The sequence below is a fragment of the Quercus robur genome, chromosome 11, assembly GCF_932294415.1.
Source record: "Quercus robur chromosome 11, dhQueRobu3.1, whole genome shotgun sequence".
Taxonomy (NCBI): Eukaryota; Viridiplantae; Streptophyta; class Magnoliopsida; order Fagales; family Fagaceae; genus Quercus; species Quercus robur.
The window spans coordinates 19,835,377-19,849,884 of NC_065544.1; the positions used below are offsets into that span (position 1 = coordinate 19,835,377).

Below are 14,508 nucleotides of genomic sequence, written 5' to 3' on the forward strand. Positions count from 1 at the left end.
ATCGCAAAGCATCACTGAAGTGGATCGAAGTATATCGAAATGGACTGAAGTGGACTAAACGCTACGCTGATGTGGCTCAATAACAGCGTAATAACAATAAATGCTACATTTCAGTTTTTAGATATTATATAGATTATATAGATTCTCTCACGCTAAAAAGTTATTCTCTCATTGAAGTTGCATTGGCCATAGGGTATAATATTGAAAAAGTAACCTTTTATGTATTTATTCTTTTCAGTACAAACTTATAACTGAAATGAAATAGAGAAGGAAATTAAATAGAGGTTCCCATTTTCCACACTTATGGTACAATTCAGACCCCAAATGCATGACTATAGAATACAACATCCAGTCCAAATATATACATGTTCTATTACACAATATTACTTAAATTCAATTACTTTAAAGCAAAGAAACAGCTTGGATAAAATGAAAATGGTGTACATTGTCAAACTTTGCAACATGACAGAATGAAGTGCAGAAGCATCAGGCAAGAGTTTCATAGCCTCAGCTGAAATAGGAAATCCCCAAGCAGTAACATAAGTGTCATGGCCCAATTAAACCAAGCCTTGTTAACATTGACACGACTGGTTTCAACTTCAAGCCTTTCTTCCAAACATGACTGCAGTCATGAGGGCTGTCCACTCTTCAAATCCTATCTTTGATCCAATTCTCCTATGCCACATGCTTGCCTCACCAACATCATAACCTTCTTCTTCCATAGAATTTTTGAAACTGATTAAATCATCAAAGGTCTTCAAGCAAAATTGAAATGATGTTCCAAACCTTCTTGTTTCTCAAATTCACCACCCATAATAAAACCTATTTGGGAAGGCTTTTGGAACCACTGCACATGGAAATCACTCTCATCTCAGACCCCAGATAATCACTCAACAAAATTTGTAACAAATATAATATCTATAACTACTATTCAAGAATTTACAAATAGAAAAAATGGCAAATGAGAAGGGAAAAATAGTCACTCAAAGAAAATTCACTACATAACTATGAATTCAAATGGAAACATGAAAACTTTCCAACTTTTACATGTGTTTGTATCTATATCATGCAATGAATGCATTCTGTAGCTCAATTGAAGTGCTACTATCTCCCCACTGGGGAACAAGATGGAGAGATCTCTAATACACATCACTCATGTCTTAATTATCAAGCCAACCAAGAAGAAAGAAATGAATGCATTCCATGATCATCAATAGATTAAACATATGTATTTCATGCTTATATGTTTGCAATATGATGTGCATATCTTGCAGTTGAACGCATTGCAAGGAACCCCTAGCCATTTATAGCATCCACCCATATTTATGCAGCTTCATGAAGAACAGAATGTTCACCAATCATGTTATATTTCTTTGGATGTTGTTTTAAACTCAAAATCCACAACAACAACTCCAACATATTTCAGTGTAAGTTTTTCTATAAAGTTAAAATTACCTACAGTAATAGGAAATAACTATATAAGAGTTAAAATTATTAACCAAAGACTAAATCTCAAGTTGATCACAAACTGGAGTACATTAGAGCATCAGAAGAAAGTTGATCTTGAAATTATGAAAAAATGATAGTGCTTACTTGATAAAATAAATTTGACGGTCTCCTACAAGCATGCATACAGAGAGAGAGAGAGAGAGAGAGAGAGAGAGATCAAAGGTTTTTAATTAACCTAAAAGAGTACATATCAGATGAACCAAACAAACCACATAGTCCTCACCATCAGACAAGAGTGTAGAGAGCCATAATAGGCCTAAGCATAGGTACATGTTCGAACAAATATAGAGACAAAAGTGATGGACCGTAAGCCTAACATATAAGTGCCATATATGCACTCTTCTTCCATATCAAACACAACCTCTCTTTCAAAAACATTAAGTCTTTAATATATTTTGGCGTATGATAAGTGAAAACAGATGGAAGATGCACTACAACTACTACAAATGAGAAGTTAAACAAAGATAACACTAGGTTTTACCTATGCCTCAATTGCATATGAGATCAATTGAAATGTCACTCCTTAGAAAATAATAGCGAAAGAGTTTCTTAGATGAATATGATAAATAATTAAGCACATACATGATGGACAGGTTCTTCCCTTCCAAACTCCAGGATGTGAGCAATTTTTTGCATTTGTCCCCTGTTTCCTGCTGGCACCCTTTCAAATGTTTTCTTTGTGCTTGTTTCTGCATATTCAAATTGCAAATAAATTGTCCAAAACATCAGCAACAAAAACAGGGGGGGGGGGGGAAAACTAAAGTAGATGCTATGGCCATTTATGTAAAGCAAGATATGGATAATTAAGAATTTTATAAGATTCTTGTAATTAGTATCTAGTTGAAACTCCAAAAAGAGCTTTGATTCTGAGGCAATCTTGTCTCTCTCTCTCTCTCTCTCTCTCTCTCTCTCTCTTTTCCTCACTATCTTGTTTGCATTATTCTGCAGATTTTATAACCATATCTAGATATTCCTTAAGCCTAATCTCAACCTTGAAATCCTGATACCCAATCATTAGTGCGCTAAGATGCCTGATACCCCAAATCATTGGAAAAGATCCGCTAATTTATATTGCTACACCTAACCAAGAAGAAACAAAGTTTAGAGCACTAGGGACAACAAAAAAGGAGATACCTTTGTATGACACCTAATTCTAAAGGACAATGCAATCTCCATTTTTCCCTAGTTAGTATACCCTCCATAATTCAACTCATTTTCTTATACCCGTATGAACAATGCCAAGCAAAGATTGTAAGCTATAAAACCTTAGTTTCCAAATATAGACACAATAATTCATTGTTTTTCTTAACATGGCAACTCCAATAAACCAAGAAAAAATTTGGGACTTTCAAAATCAAACCACATAACCCACTCTTTTGAATATATATCGCTTATTTTAATTTGTAATTAAAAAAAAAAAAAAATGAAAGGCTTGCTGTAATCATCAATTCCCAACCATCCCCTTAAATCATCTTCATTAAAAAGATTTGTCCATTTCTTATAGATGAATTGCATAATATGCATCTAAAATAAATTCCCAATTAATGCAACTTCTAGACTCACATACATGGCAAGAAAGTAAAAATGAGGGTGATTGCATTTTAAGACATCACAAGCATAGAAAATACAAATCTTAACAGAGAGAGAATAAAAAAGGAAAATTCTATAAACTAAATAATGATATGCAAATCTTCACAGCTCTTACCCTTTCTTATGATATAGTTAGAGAACCCTAACTACCTATGAAGCATTTCGATAAATGTTTGGTGATAAGATATGCATCAAGTGATTGTCAACTCACCTATATCATGAAGCTGTAAAAAATTAGCATACTGAAGTTGTCAAAAATGATTTTTAACCAACCAAGTAAATCCTACAACAAGAGCTTGTTTGCTAAGCTTGAACTCCACTTCATTGTAAATGGTAGCTCTCTTTGATGCTAGCAACTGCATCTCTGTATGAAATACCAGAGTTAGCCAAATACTGCTCAGCCTTTATCTTCCACACATACAATATGGTAAAAAAGATAAAGCATTTGGCCTAGCATTATGTTTTTATTAATTATACTATTAGCAAAGAACAAATAACCAAAGAAAGGAAAGGGAACAAGAAAGAATTCATGCGATATTAATATATAAAGGGATCATGATTCACGAACCAAAAATATTGTTGTTACTCAAGCTGTTCAAGGGATGATTTGGGTTTGTTCCACCCATAGAGCCAACCAACAAAATTTGCTTCACTCTCGCAACCTTGGCTGACATATAAATCATATGACTCAGAAAAAAGAAAAAAACTACAGTAAACATATTTTTTTTTTTTTTTTTTTGAGATACAGGACCAAGTCCACTAATATTATTTAAGAAACTAAGCAATCTGCTAAAACAAACAAGTCTACATCAGATGGAACATACTCCATCCAAACTATCAAAGGGAAAGAAAGCCTTGCTCTTTGGGCTAAAGCATGTGCAACCGTATTGCCTTGCCTAACAATATGAGAGAAAGAAAAACTCCTAAGGGAGGTTACATGAATTAAAGTGTCTCTAACTAAATGACCAAAGGATGAGGAAAGTATGTCACCATTTTGTAGCGCCTTTATTCCAATTTCTGAGTCACCTTCAAAGTGGCATTGCTGAAGGCCAATTTTCGTCGCAAAGAGTACTGCCCGTCTAGTTGCAACCATCTCCAAGTAGTAAACAAAATTTGACTAAGTGAAACGGAGGAAAGCAATACTCCACCAGCGTCTATTTGGTTTTTCTGTCAAATCCAATCAACTTATGAAGCAAAAATATGCCATGAACAGTAGGACAAATAACAAAAAACAAAAACATATCACCATCCAAAGATCAGCAAATGTACTAATGACCTATTTAGGATATGCTCCATCTTCGAAATAGAACCCAGGGCTTCGACCTTTGCTTGGATCAAAGTCAGGTTTCGTCTTCAGCACAGTGCTTATGAGAATTACAAGAGCATCAATACCTTGGATTGTAGGAACTATGCTGCCAGCATCCCTTATAGCAATCTGTTTATGCACTTAAATCAATAAGCCAGCTAAGTAAATCATCATATGTGATAAGTGATAACAGATGGAAGATGCACTACAACTACTACAAATGTGAAGTTAAACAAAGATAACACTAGGTTTTACCTATGCCTCAATTGCATAGGAGATCAACTGAAATGTCGCTCATTAGAAAAAAAATAGCAAAAGAGTTTCTTAGATGAATAGGATAAATAATTAAGCACATACCTGATGGACAAGTTCTTCCCTTCCAAACTCCAGGATGTGGAGCAATTTTTTGCATTTGTCCCCTGTTTCCTGCTGGCACCCTTTCAAATGTTTTCTTTATGCTTGCTTCTGCATATTCAAATTGCAAATAAATTGTCCAAAACATCAGCAACAAAAATAGGGGGGGGGGATACTAAAGTAGATGGTATGGCCATTTATGTAAGCAAGATATGGATAATTAAGAATTTTATAAGATTCTTGTAATTAGTATCTAGTTGAAACTCCAAAAAGAGCTTTTGATTCTGAGGCAATCTTGTCTCGTCTCTTCTTCTTTTTTTTTTCCTTCTTCACTATCTTGTTTGCATTATTCTGCAGATTTTTTAACCATATCTAGATATTCCTTAAGCCTAATCTCAACCGTGAAATCCTTATACCCAATCATTAATGCGCTAAAATGCCTGATGCCTGATACCCCAAATCATTGGAAAAGGTCTGCTAATTTATAGTGCTACACCTAACCAAGAAGAAAAGTTTAGAACACTAGGGACAACAGAAAAGGAGATACCATTGTGTGACACCTAATTCTAAAAGACAATGCAACCTCGATTTTGCCCTTGTTAGTATACCTTCCATAATTCAACTCTTTTTCTTATACTTGTATGAACATTACCAAGCAAAGATTGTAAGCTATAAAACCTTAGTTTCCAAATATAGACCCAATAATTCATTTTTTTTCTTAACATGGCAACTCCTGTAAACCAAGAAAAAATGCGAGACTTTCAAAATCAAACCATATAACCCACTCTTTTGAATATATATCGCTTATTTTAACTTGTAATAAAAAAAATGAAAGGCTTGTTGTAATCATCAATTCCCAACCATCCCCTTAAATCATTTTCATTAAAAAGATTTGTCCATTTCTTATAGATGAATTGCATAATATGCATCAAAAATAAATTCCCAATTAATGCAACTTCTAGACTCACATAAATGGCAAGAAAGTAAAAATGAGTGAGGTTGCATTTTAAGACATCACAAGCATTAAAAATACAAATCTTAACAGAGAGAGAATAAAAAAAAGGAAAATTCTATAAACTAAATAGTGATATGCAAATCTGCACAGCTCTTACCCTTTCTTATGATATAGTCAAAGAAACCTAACTGCCTATAAAGCATTTCGATAAATGTTTGGTGATAAGATATGCATCAAGTGATTGTCAACTCACCTATATCATGAAGCCTTAAAAAATTAGCATACTGAAGGTGTCAAAAGTGATTGTCAACCAACAAAGTAAATCCTACAGCAAGAGCTTGTTTGCTAAGCCTGAACTCCACTTTATTGTCAATGGCAGCTCTCTACGATGCTAGCAACTGCATTTCTGTATGAAATACCAGAGTTAGCCAAATACTGCTTAGCCTTTATCTTCCACACCTACAATATGGTAAAAAAGATAAAGCATTTGGCCTAGCATTATGTTTTTATTAATTATACTATTAGCAAAGAACAAATAACCATAGAAAGGAAAGGGAACAAGAAAGAATTCAAGCGAAATTAATATATTAAGGGATCATGATTCACGAACCAAACATATTGCTGTTAATCTAGCTGTTCAAGGGATGATTTGGGTTTGTTCCACCCATAGAGCCAACCAACACAATTTGCTTCACTCTCGCAACCTTGGCTGACATATAAATCATATGACTCAGAAAAAAGAAAAAAACTGCAGTAAACAGAATTTTTTTTTTTTTTGAGAAACAGGACCAAGTCCACTGATATTATTTAAGAAACTGAGCAATCTGCTGAAACAAACAAGCCTACATCAGATGGAACATACTCCATCCAAACTATCAAAGGGAAAGAAAGCCTTGCACTCTGGGCTAAAGCATGCGCAACCGTATTGCCTTGCCTAACAATATGAGAGAAAGAAAAACTCCTAAGGGAGGTTACATGAATTAAAGTGTCTCTAACTAAATGACCAAAGGATGAGGAAAGTATGTCACCATTTTGTAGCGCCTTTATTCCAATTTCTGAGTCACCTTCAAAGTGGCATTGTTGAAGGCCAATTTCCGTCGCAAAGAGTACTGCCCGTCTAGCTACAACCATCTCCAAGCAGTAAACAAAATTTGACTAAGTGAAAAGGAGGAAAGCAATACTCCACCAGCGTCTATTTGGTTTTTCTGTCCAATCCAATCAACTTATGAAGCAAAAATATGCCATGAACAGTAGGACGAATAACAGAAAACAAAAACATATCGCCATCCAAAGATCAGCAAATGTACTAATGACCTATTTAGGATATGCTCCATCTTCGAAATAGAACCCAGGGCTTCAACCTTTGCTTTGATCAAAGTTAGGTTTCATCTTCAGCACAGTGCTTATGAGAATTACAAGAGCATCAATACCTTGGATTGTAGGAACTATGCTGCCAGCATCCCTTATAGCAATCTGTTTATGCACTTAAATCAATAAACCTGCTAAGTAAATCATCATATGTGATAAGTGATAACAGATGGAAGATGCACTACAACTACTACAAATGTGAAGTTAAACAAAGATAACACTAGGTTTTACCTATGCCTCAATTGCATAGGAGATCAACTGAAATGTCGCTCATTAGAAAAAAAATAGCAAAAGAGTTTCTTAGATGAATAGGATAAATAATTAAGCACATACCTGATGGACAAGTTCTTCCCTTCCAAACTCCAGGATGTGGAGCAATTTTTTGCATTTGTCCCCTGTTTCCTGCTGGCACCCTTTCAAATGTTTTCTTTATGCTTGTTTCTGCATATTCAAATTGCAAAGAAATTGTCCAAAACATCAGCAACAAAAATAGGGGGGGGGAAAAATACTAAAGTAGATGGTATGGCCATTTATGTAAGCAAGATATGGATAATTAAGAATTTTATAAGATTCTTGTAATTAGTATCTAGTTGAAACTCCAAAAAGAGCTTTTGATTCTGAGGCAATCTTGTCTCGTCTCTCTCTCTCTCTCTTTTTTTTTTTTTTTTTTTTTTTTTTTTTTTTTTTTTTTTTTCCTTCGTCACTATCTTGTTTGCCTTATTCTGCAGATTTTTTAACCATATCTAGATATTCCTTAAGCCTAATCTCAACCTTGAAATCCTTATACGCAATCATTAATGCGCTAAGATGCCTGATGCTTGATACCCCAAATCATTGGAAAAGGTCTGCTAATTTATAGTGCTACACCTAACCAAGAAGAAAAAAAGTTTAGAACATTAGGGACAACAGAAAAGGAGATACCATTGTGTGACACCTAATTCTAAAAGACAATGCAACCTCGATTTTGCCCTTGTTAGTATACCCTTCATAATTCAACTCTTTTTCTTATACCTGTATGAACATTACCAAGCAAAGATTGTAAGCTATAAAACCTTAGTTTCCAAATATAGACCCAATAATTCTTTTTTTTTTTCTTAACTTGGCAACTCCAGTAAACCAAGAAAAAAATATGTGAGACTTTCAAAATCAAACCATATAACCTACTCTTTTGAATATATATCGCTTATTTTAATTTGTAATAAAAAAAATGAAAGGCTTGTTGTAATCATCAATTCCCAACCATCCCCTTAAATCATCTTCATTAAAAAGATTTGTCCATTTCTTATAGATGAATTGCATAATATGCATCTAAAATAAATTCCCAATTAATGGAACTTCTAGACTCATATAAATGGCAAGAAAGTAAAAATGAGTGCGGTTGCATTTTAAGACATCACAAGCATAGAAAATACAAATCTTAACAGAGAGAGAATAAAAAAAAGGAAAATTCTATAAACTAAATAATGATATGCAAATTTGCACAGCTCTTACCCTTTCTTATGATATAGTCAGAGAATCCTAACTGCCTATGAAGCATTTCGATAAATGTTTGGTGATAAGATTTGCATCAAGTGATTGTCAACTCACCTATATCATGAAGCCTTAAAAAATTAGCATACTGAAGGTGTCAAAAGTGATTGCCAACCAACCAAGTAAATCCTGCAGCAAGAGCTTGTTTGCTAAGCCTGAACTCCACTTTATTGTCAATGGCAGCTCTCTTTGATGCTAGCAACTGCATTTCTGTATGAAATACCGGAGTTAGCCAAATACTGCTTAGCCTTTATCTTCCACACCTAGAATATGGTAAAAAAGATAAAGCATTTGGCCCAGCATTATGTTTTTATTAATTATACTATTAGCAAAGAACAAATAACCATAGAAAGGAAAGGGAACAAGAAAGAATTCAAGCGAAATTAATATATTAAGGGATCATGATTCACGAACCAAACATATTGCTGTTAATCTAGCTGTTCAAGGGATGATTTGGGTTTGCTCCCCCCATAGAGCCAACGAACACAATTTGCTTCACTCTTGCAACCTTGGCTGACATATAAATCATATGACTCAGAAAAAAGAAAAAAACTGCAGTAAACAGAATTTGACTAAGTGAAAATATTCCATGAACAGTAGGATGAATAACAAAAAACAAAAACATATCGCCATCCAAAGATCAGCAAATGTACTAATGACCTGTTTAGGATATGCGCCATCTTCGAAATAAAACCCAGGGCTTCGACCTTTGCTTGGATCAAAGTCAGGTTTCATCTTCAGCACAGTGCTTATGAGAATTACAAAAGCATCAATACCTTGGATTGTAGGAACTATGCTGCCAGCATCCCTTACAGCAATCTGTTTATGCACTTAAATCAATAAAGCAGCTAAGTAAATCATCATATGTGAAGAAATTGTATCTAGAATGACCATTCTTATAAATAAGAAAAAGAAGGTAATTAGCACTTAATTGATGAAAACTGCAGAGTCCAAAAGTGTTAAACAAGAACCAATTATGAGTAATGAATGAAGGTAGATGCTCTAAACTCTCATCCGTTTGTTTTAGTTTTTCTGTTGAGAATTTCTAGTTTGAATTTATACTGGATCAGACCACTAGCAGACTCCATATATACATATGATAAAGGCCTTTTGATGATTCTCTACTTCCCCAAGATAGAGGTTGGGTTAATTGAAGACTTATTAATCTGTTTATACTTTATATAGTTGCCAAAGTCACAGATTATGCATATATATAGTCTGTGAAGTCTGAAAGTGTAATCATGATACATGAGAGAAATTGAAATTACTAACATTTCTCATTCAAGGAGAAGAAAGAAGAGCAGAGTAACAATCGAATTCATGTTTGTACAAGAATTGGGACTAATAATTAAACTTATACCGTAAAAAATTGATAACGAACCAGATACATCTGCTCCCAACATTTGTTCAGGATATGAGTTATTCAGTAATTCATATTGTGCTTCCAAAATTTCTGTGTATGGAATTGCAAATAAATTTCCCGAAACATTAGTATTGAAGAAGATAAAAGATGTTAAAAAAGAAAAGCAAAAAAAAAGTTGAAAAAAGACATTGAATTACATACCAAAAATTCCCAAGCAAATCATCCATATCCAATGGTGCATTGGAATAAAATGGGACATGAGCAATCTTGTACCAATCCTCGCCATTTCTCTTCTCGCATCTTTGCTCTAATTGGGGACAATTGAAGATTCTCAGCATCTGTAAAGAGGTTAGGCGACTCATTCCTTCGGGTAGTGATGTCAGTTTGGGGCAGTTTTCAATTACAATCTTTCGAAGTGATGTGAGGTTACCGATCCATTCCGGTAAAGTCAAGAAACTGGGACATGCAGAAACTTCGAGCTTTTGGAGAGTGGTAACTTGTTGAAGATACGCCGGGAGAGATTCCAGTTTTGAAATTTCTGTGAAAACCAAATTCTGGAGGCACGTAGATGTAGAGAGATGACATTCTGTGTCGTCACTGAACTGATCAACCAACTCGCAGCGTCCAATTGTCAAACTCTTAAGGGAGGTGAGATATTGCATAAATCGAGATAGAGATGTTAGCCTGGGGCACCGCCAAATGTCCAATCTCTCAAGAGAAATCAAATTTTGCGGCCACTCCTCTGGCAGAGACTCTATGTCCTGGATGTTTTCCAAAGTCAACCTGTTCAACCAGTGCAATCCGGAGAGAGGAGAGGAGGAGGAGGAGGAGGAGGAGGGTAATAAAGAAGCCTCTACCGTATTCATCGTCATCGCCATTGTCTGTTGCGAAGGCTTCCAGCTGGCATTTCTCAAAATAAGCCGATCAAGATGTGGAAACAACGGCATGCAAGACAGTTTATCGCAATCCAGTATATGCAAGAATAAAAGACGAGGAAAGTAAGGTAGTGATATCTGTTGCTGATATTGATGACTTGATGATGTTGATGTTGATGTTGTTGCCACATCACCGTTATCAACGATATCCCTCCTCCACCACTTCTTTAGATTAGGACAATACTCGAGAATGAGTACACATAGGGATGGGAAAAATGTTGTCCCTGATGATCCCATTGAAGCAATGATATCTTGGTCTGATATGTACTCCAGACCATCCATATTCCGAACATGTAGTACTTCGAGAGATGGGAGTTGGCACAAAGGTGGCAAATGTTGGCACTTCTTACAACTCTCTACATATAATTCAACTAGATTTGTTAGCGATGAAAGCCAACTTGAAAATCTTACACCCCTGTATCCCTCCACTCTCAAAATTTTTAAACTTTGGTGTGGTTGGAGACCATCTAACAAACTTTCATTATCATGATCAGCTTCTATGCCAACATCATCGTTCGGATTCCATGCTAATTCCAACTCACTGAGATGCTGCTTCTCCTTCAAATTTGCAACCTTACTCTTCGAGGTGGCATCTATCACCCATGCCAAATTTTTAATCTCTATTTTTCCTCTCAATTCATTTAGCTTGTTCAATTCATCTAATTCACCGTAGTGCTTGGAGGAGCCTACAAGGTCCTTACGCACAACAAATAAGCTTAATGTTTGAAGACAAGTCAATTGTCCTAATCCACATGGCAGATGAGTCAAATTCTTACAACCATTTATGTGAAGGTGCTTGAGCCTGACCAACTTTTGAATGTCTTTTGGCAATTCCCTGAGCTCTTTACAATGAATAAGCTTTAATGTTTGCAAATTTACCAGTCTAGTAATAGATCTAGGGAGAAATTCAATATCATTATAGGAAAGGTCAAGGTAGCTCAAGTGCATCATCTTACCTACAAATTTTGGCACAGTTACCATTTGTAAGCCATGTAGGTCGAATACACGCAAGTATTTAAAAGTCAAAATAAGTGTTTTAAGAGTTGATTCTTCCATTCTTCCATCAATGATGGCAAAATGTAGCAAAATAGGTAAATCATCAAATACTGATTGTTTATAACTTGCCTGATCAAATCTAGTCAAATAAGGATCACTCGTCAAAATAAATGTGCGTATCTTGTTTGCTTTAACCAACAAGGTTAAATTCTCCTCAAAGAATGAAGAATGGTAAGATGGAAATGATAGATGACGAACTTTTTCATTGACATTTTTTGCATTAGAATCAACCAGTGTACACTCAATCCTTGAGATTGATTGTGCAAGATCATGGATTAAATCATGCATTTTAAAGAACATATTCCTTCCTTGATCTTCTACTGCTTCTTGGAAGAAAGACCTCCAATGTAGATCCATGAAATACTCATTAGCAACTTCCTCTAATTGTAGATTTTCTTCTGATGATTGGATAAATCCTTGTGCTATCCATAGTTGTATCAATGTAAACTTATCAATCAAATAATTTTTGGGAAATAATGAACAATATGCAAAACAACACTTTAAATGTGATGGGAGATGATTGTAACTCAATTTTAAAACAGGTATAATACAATCTCTTAGCTGAATTACATTTGTGAGTTCATTATTCTTAATATATAACCATTCAGCTTCGGTTTTTTTGAAGTATAATACTCTTCCTATTGTCTTTATAGCAAGAGGCACTCCACAACATTTTTCTACAATGTCCCTTCCAATTGCTTCTAGGTTAGGATTGACAATCTCTTGCTTTTTTCCCCATGTCATTTGCTTAAATAATGACCAAGATTGATTCTCTGATAGGCCTTTTAAAAAATATGGTGAGACTGTGCTAGTAATATCTGCAACTAACTCAGTCCGTGTAGTTATTAGTACCTTACTTCCCTTTGAACCATCCAACAAAAGAGTTCTCAAAGTACACCATATTTCTTCGTCCTCATTCCACACATCATCCATCACAAGTAAGTACTTCTTTTGGTTAAGATTTTTGCGAAGCTCATTTTGCAGTTGATCCATTTCAAGGTTTTTAGGTCTTTCATTAGTTGCGGATGCAATTATCTTTTCAACAATGGCTGTTACGTCAAAGACATCAGAAACACACACCCACATCTTTAACTCAAAATAAGCCGTGACCTCCTCATCGTTGTATACATATTGAACAAGTGTGGTTTTCCCTAGCCCTCCCATTCCCACTACGGATATGAACGAAACATTCTCTTCCATATCAAAATCTAACAATAGATCTATAATGGCCTTCTTATCATCCTCTCTCCCAATAACTTCTTCTTCACGTACAAATGAGTGAGTTTGGTCCCTCCCCCTAGTCACAACCCATGTCTCTAAAGGACGATCTACCAACTTCAACTGAAAATTGTTCCTATCATTTGCTATACCATCAAGCCTCTCTCTCATATCCTTTATATTGCGAGCCATATTAAAACGAAAAACAAGTTGGTTTGAACTTGAAAAGAAAATTCTTACCTTCTTTGGCATTTTACCACTGTCCATCACTCTTTTCTGCAATACATGAGTGGAGAACTCGCTCAACAAGTCATCAGCATCAAAAACTGCATCTCTGAGCTTCAAGAGCCAGTCCTTGACTTGGTGGTTCTCGACCTGCTGCTCCTCTGCATCATCAAGTACAGCATGAATAGTGGAAACGGTGTGATTCATTTTTTTGAACTCAGCTTTGACACACCATATCGATTCAATCTGTTGGATAGTGTAGGATCCCAACCATTGACTGATTGACTGCACAGCGCCATGCAGGATTGGATTGGCCATTTCTTCTTGTTGGATGAAAGAAAAAGCTGAAAGACAGACAAGAAAGCTGGAAGCAAGGATGAAATGTAGGAAAACGAAGATTAAAGTTGCTGTGAAAAATTATTTGCCTTCTCAACAGTTTTGTAAATGGCACCACTGCTCAATAATGGTTTTTGATTTTGCGTGCAAAAAGCGAATAAAGATTGCCCCACTACCGTCTACTCCATAATGGTTCTGCGTAAGAATAAAGAGCAATCTTTCTTTTCTTTTTTGTTTTATGTTTTCTTTAAAAAGTAAATATATAAAGTTTTTTTTTTTGGGGGGGTTGTTAAGGAGATAATATATAGCAAACTAAATGGCCACGGAGACCAAAGTAGCAGCTACAAGCCTACAATAATACAAACCATTCATATCTGAAGCAAGTAAGGAATCAAATTCTACAGAGGTAGGGGGAATCAAAAAGGACAAAATCTTCTTGCATAGAGCATCCTTTTTTGCCAAAAGGTTGGCACGTTTGTTTGCTTCCCTAAACACATGAGCCACCTTGGCCTGAGGAAGCCTGGCTAGAAGAGTAGTTTTAGTGTTTTCTAGATTAAGAGCACTCATAGTGCTGGTATATTAAAAAAATGACGATATTTTAGTCCATCAAGTTTAAGATACACCAAAATCAAATTATGTAAACTTATGTAAAAATATATGATTGTTATAGTAATCGTATAAATTTATACTGACACCATTAATTTTGAATTTGATTTTTTATTCTTTTTTTACATACCCTGAGAATGAAAAAAGAGTGAATGAC

At 35.2% G+C, this 14,508-nt stretch overlaps 1 protein-coding gene across 50 annotated transcripts; it reads right to left on the minus strand.

Moving 5' to 3' along the window:
* Window positions 1–270: 270 nt before the first annotated feature.
* LOC126706257 (disease resistance protein RGA2-like) lies at window positions 271–13,885 on the minus strand. Of its 50 annotated transcripts, none has more exons than XM_050405631.1 (17): window positions 10,177–13,885; window positions 9,973–10,065; window positions 9,273–9,431; window positions 9,027–9,125; window positions 8,670–8,875; window positions 7,416–7,523; window positions 7,145–7,187; window positions 6,577–6,835; window positions 6,325–6,423; window positions 5,968–6,120; window positions 4,763–4,870; window positions 4,376–4,534; window positions 4,090–4,266; window positions 3,668–3,766; window positions 3,311–3,463; window positions 2,092–2,198; window positions 271–847 (listed from the first exon to the last, which is right to left on the minus strand). In XM_050405631.1, coding segments are annotated over exons 1-2 (3,552 nt in total). In that variant the 5' UTR covers window positions 13,728–13,885; the 3' UTR covers window positions 271–847; window positions 2,092–2,198; window positions 3,311–3,463; window positions 3,668–3,766; window positions 4,090–4,266; window positions 4,376–4,534; window positions 4,763–4,870; window positions 5,968–6,120; window positions 6,325–6,423; window positions 6,577–6,835; window positions 7,145–7,187; window positions 7,416–7,523; window positions 8,670–8,875; window positions 9,027–9,125; window positions 9,273–9,431; window positions 9,973–10,064. The 50 variants fall into 50 exon arrangements, with proteins under 50 accessions (XP_050261588.1, XP_050261577.1, XP_050261573.1 ...); XM_050405620.1 differs by having other exon boundaries at window positions 6,577–6,919; XM_050405616.1 differs by having other exon boundaries at window positions 6,577–6,919; window positions 7,029–7,187.
* Between the last annotated feature and the right edge of the window lie 623 nt (window positions 13,886–14,508).

Excerpts from the sequence above, each read along its gene's own strand:
- LOC126706257 (XM_050405651.1), bottom strand. The coding sequence starts at position 13,727 with ATGGCCAATCCAATCCTGCATGGCGCTGTGCAGTCAATCAGTCAATGG.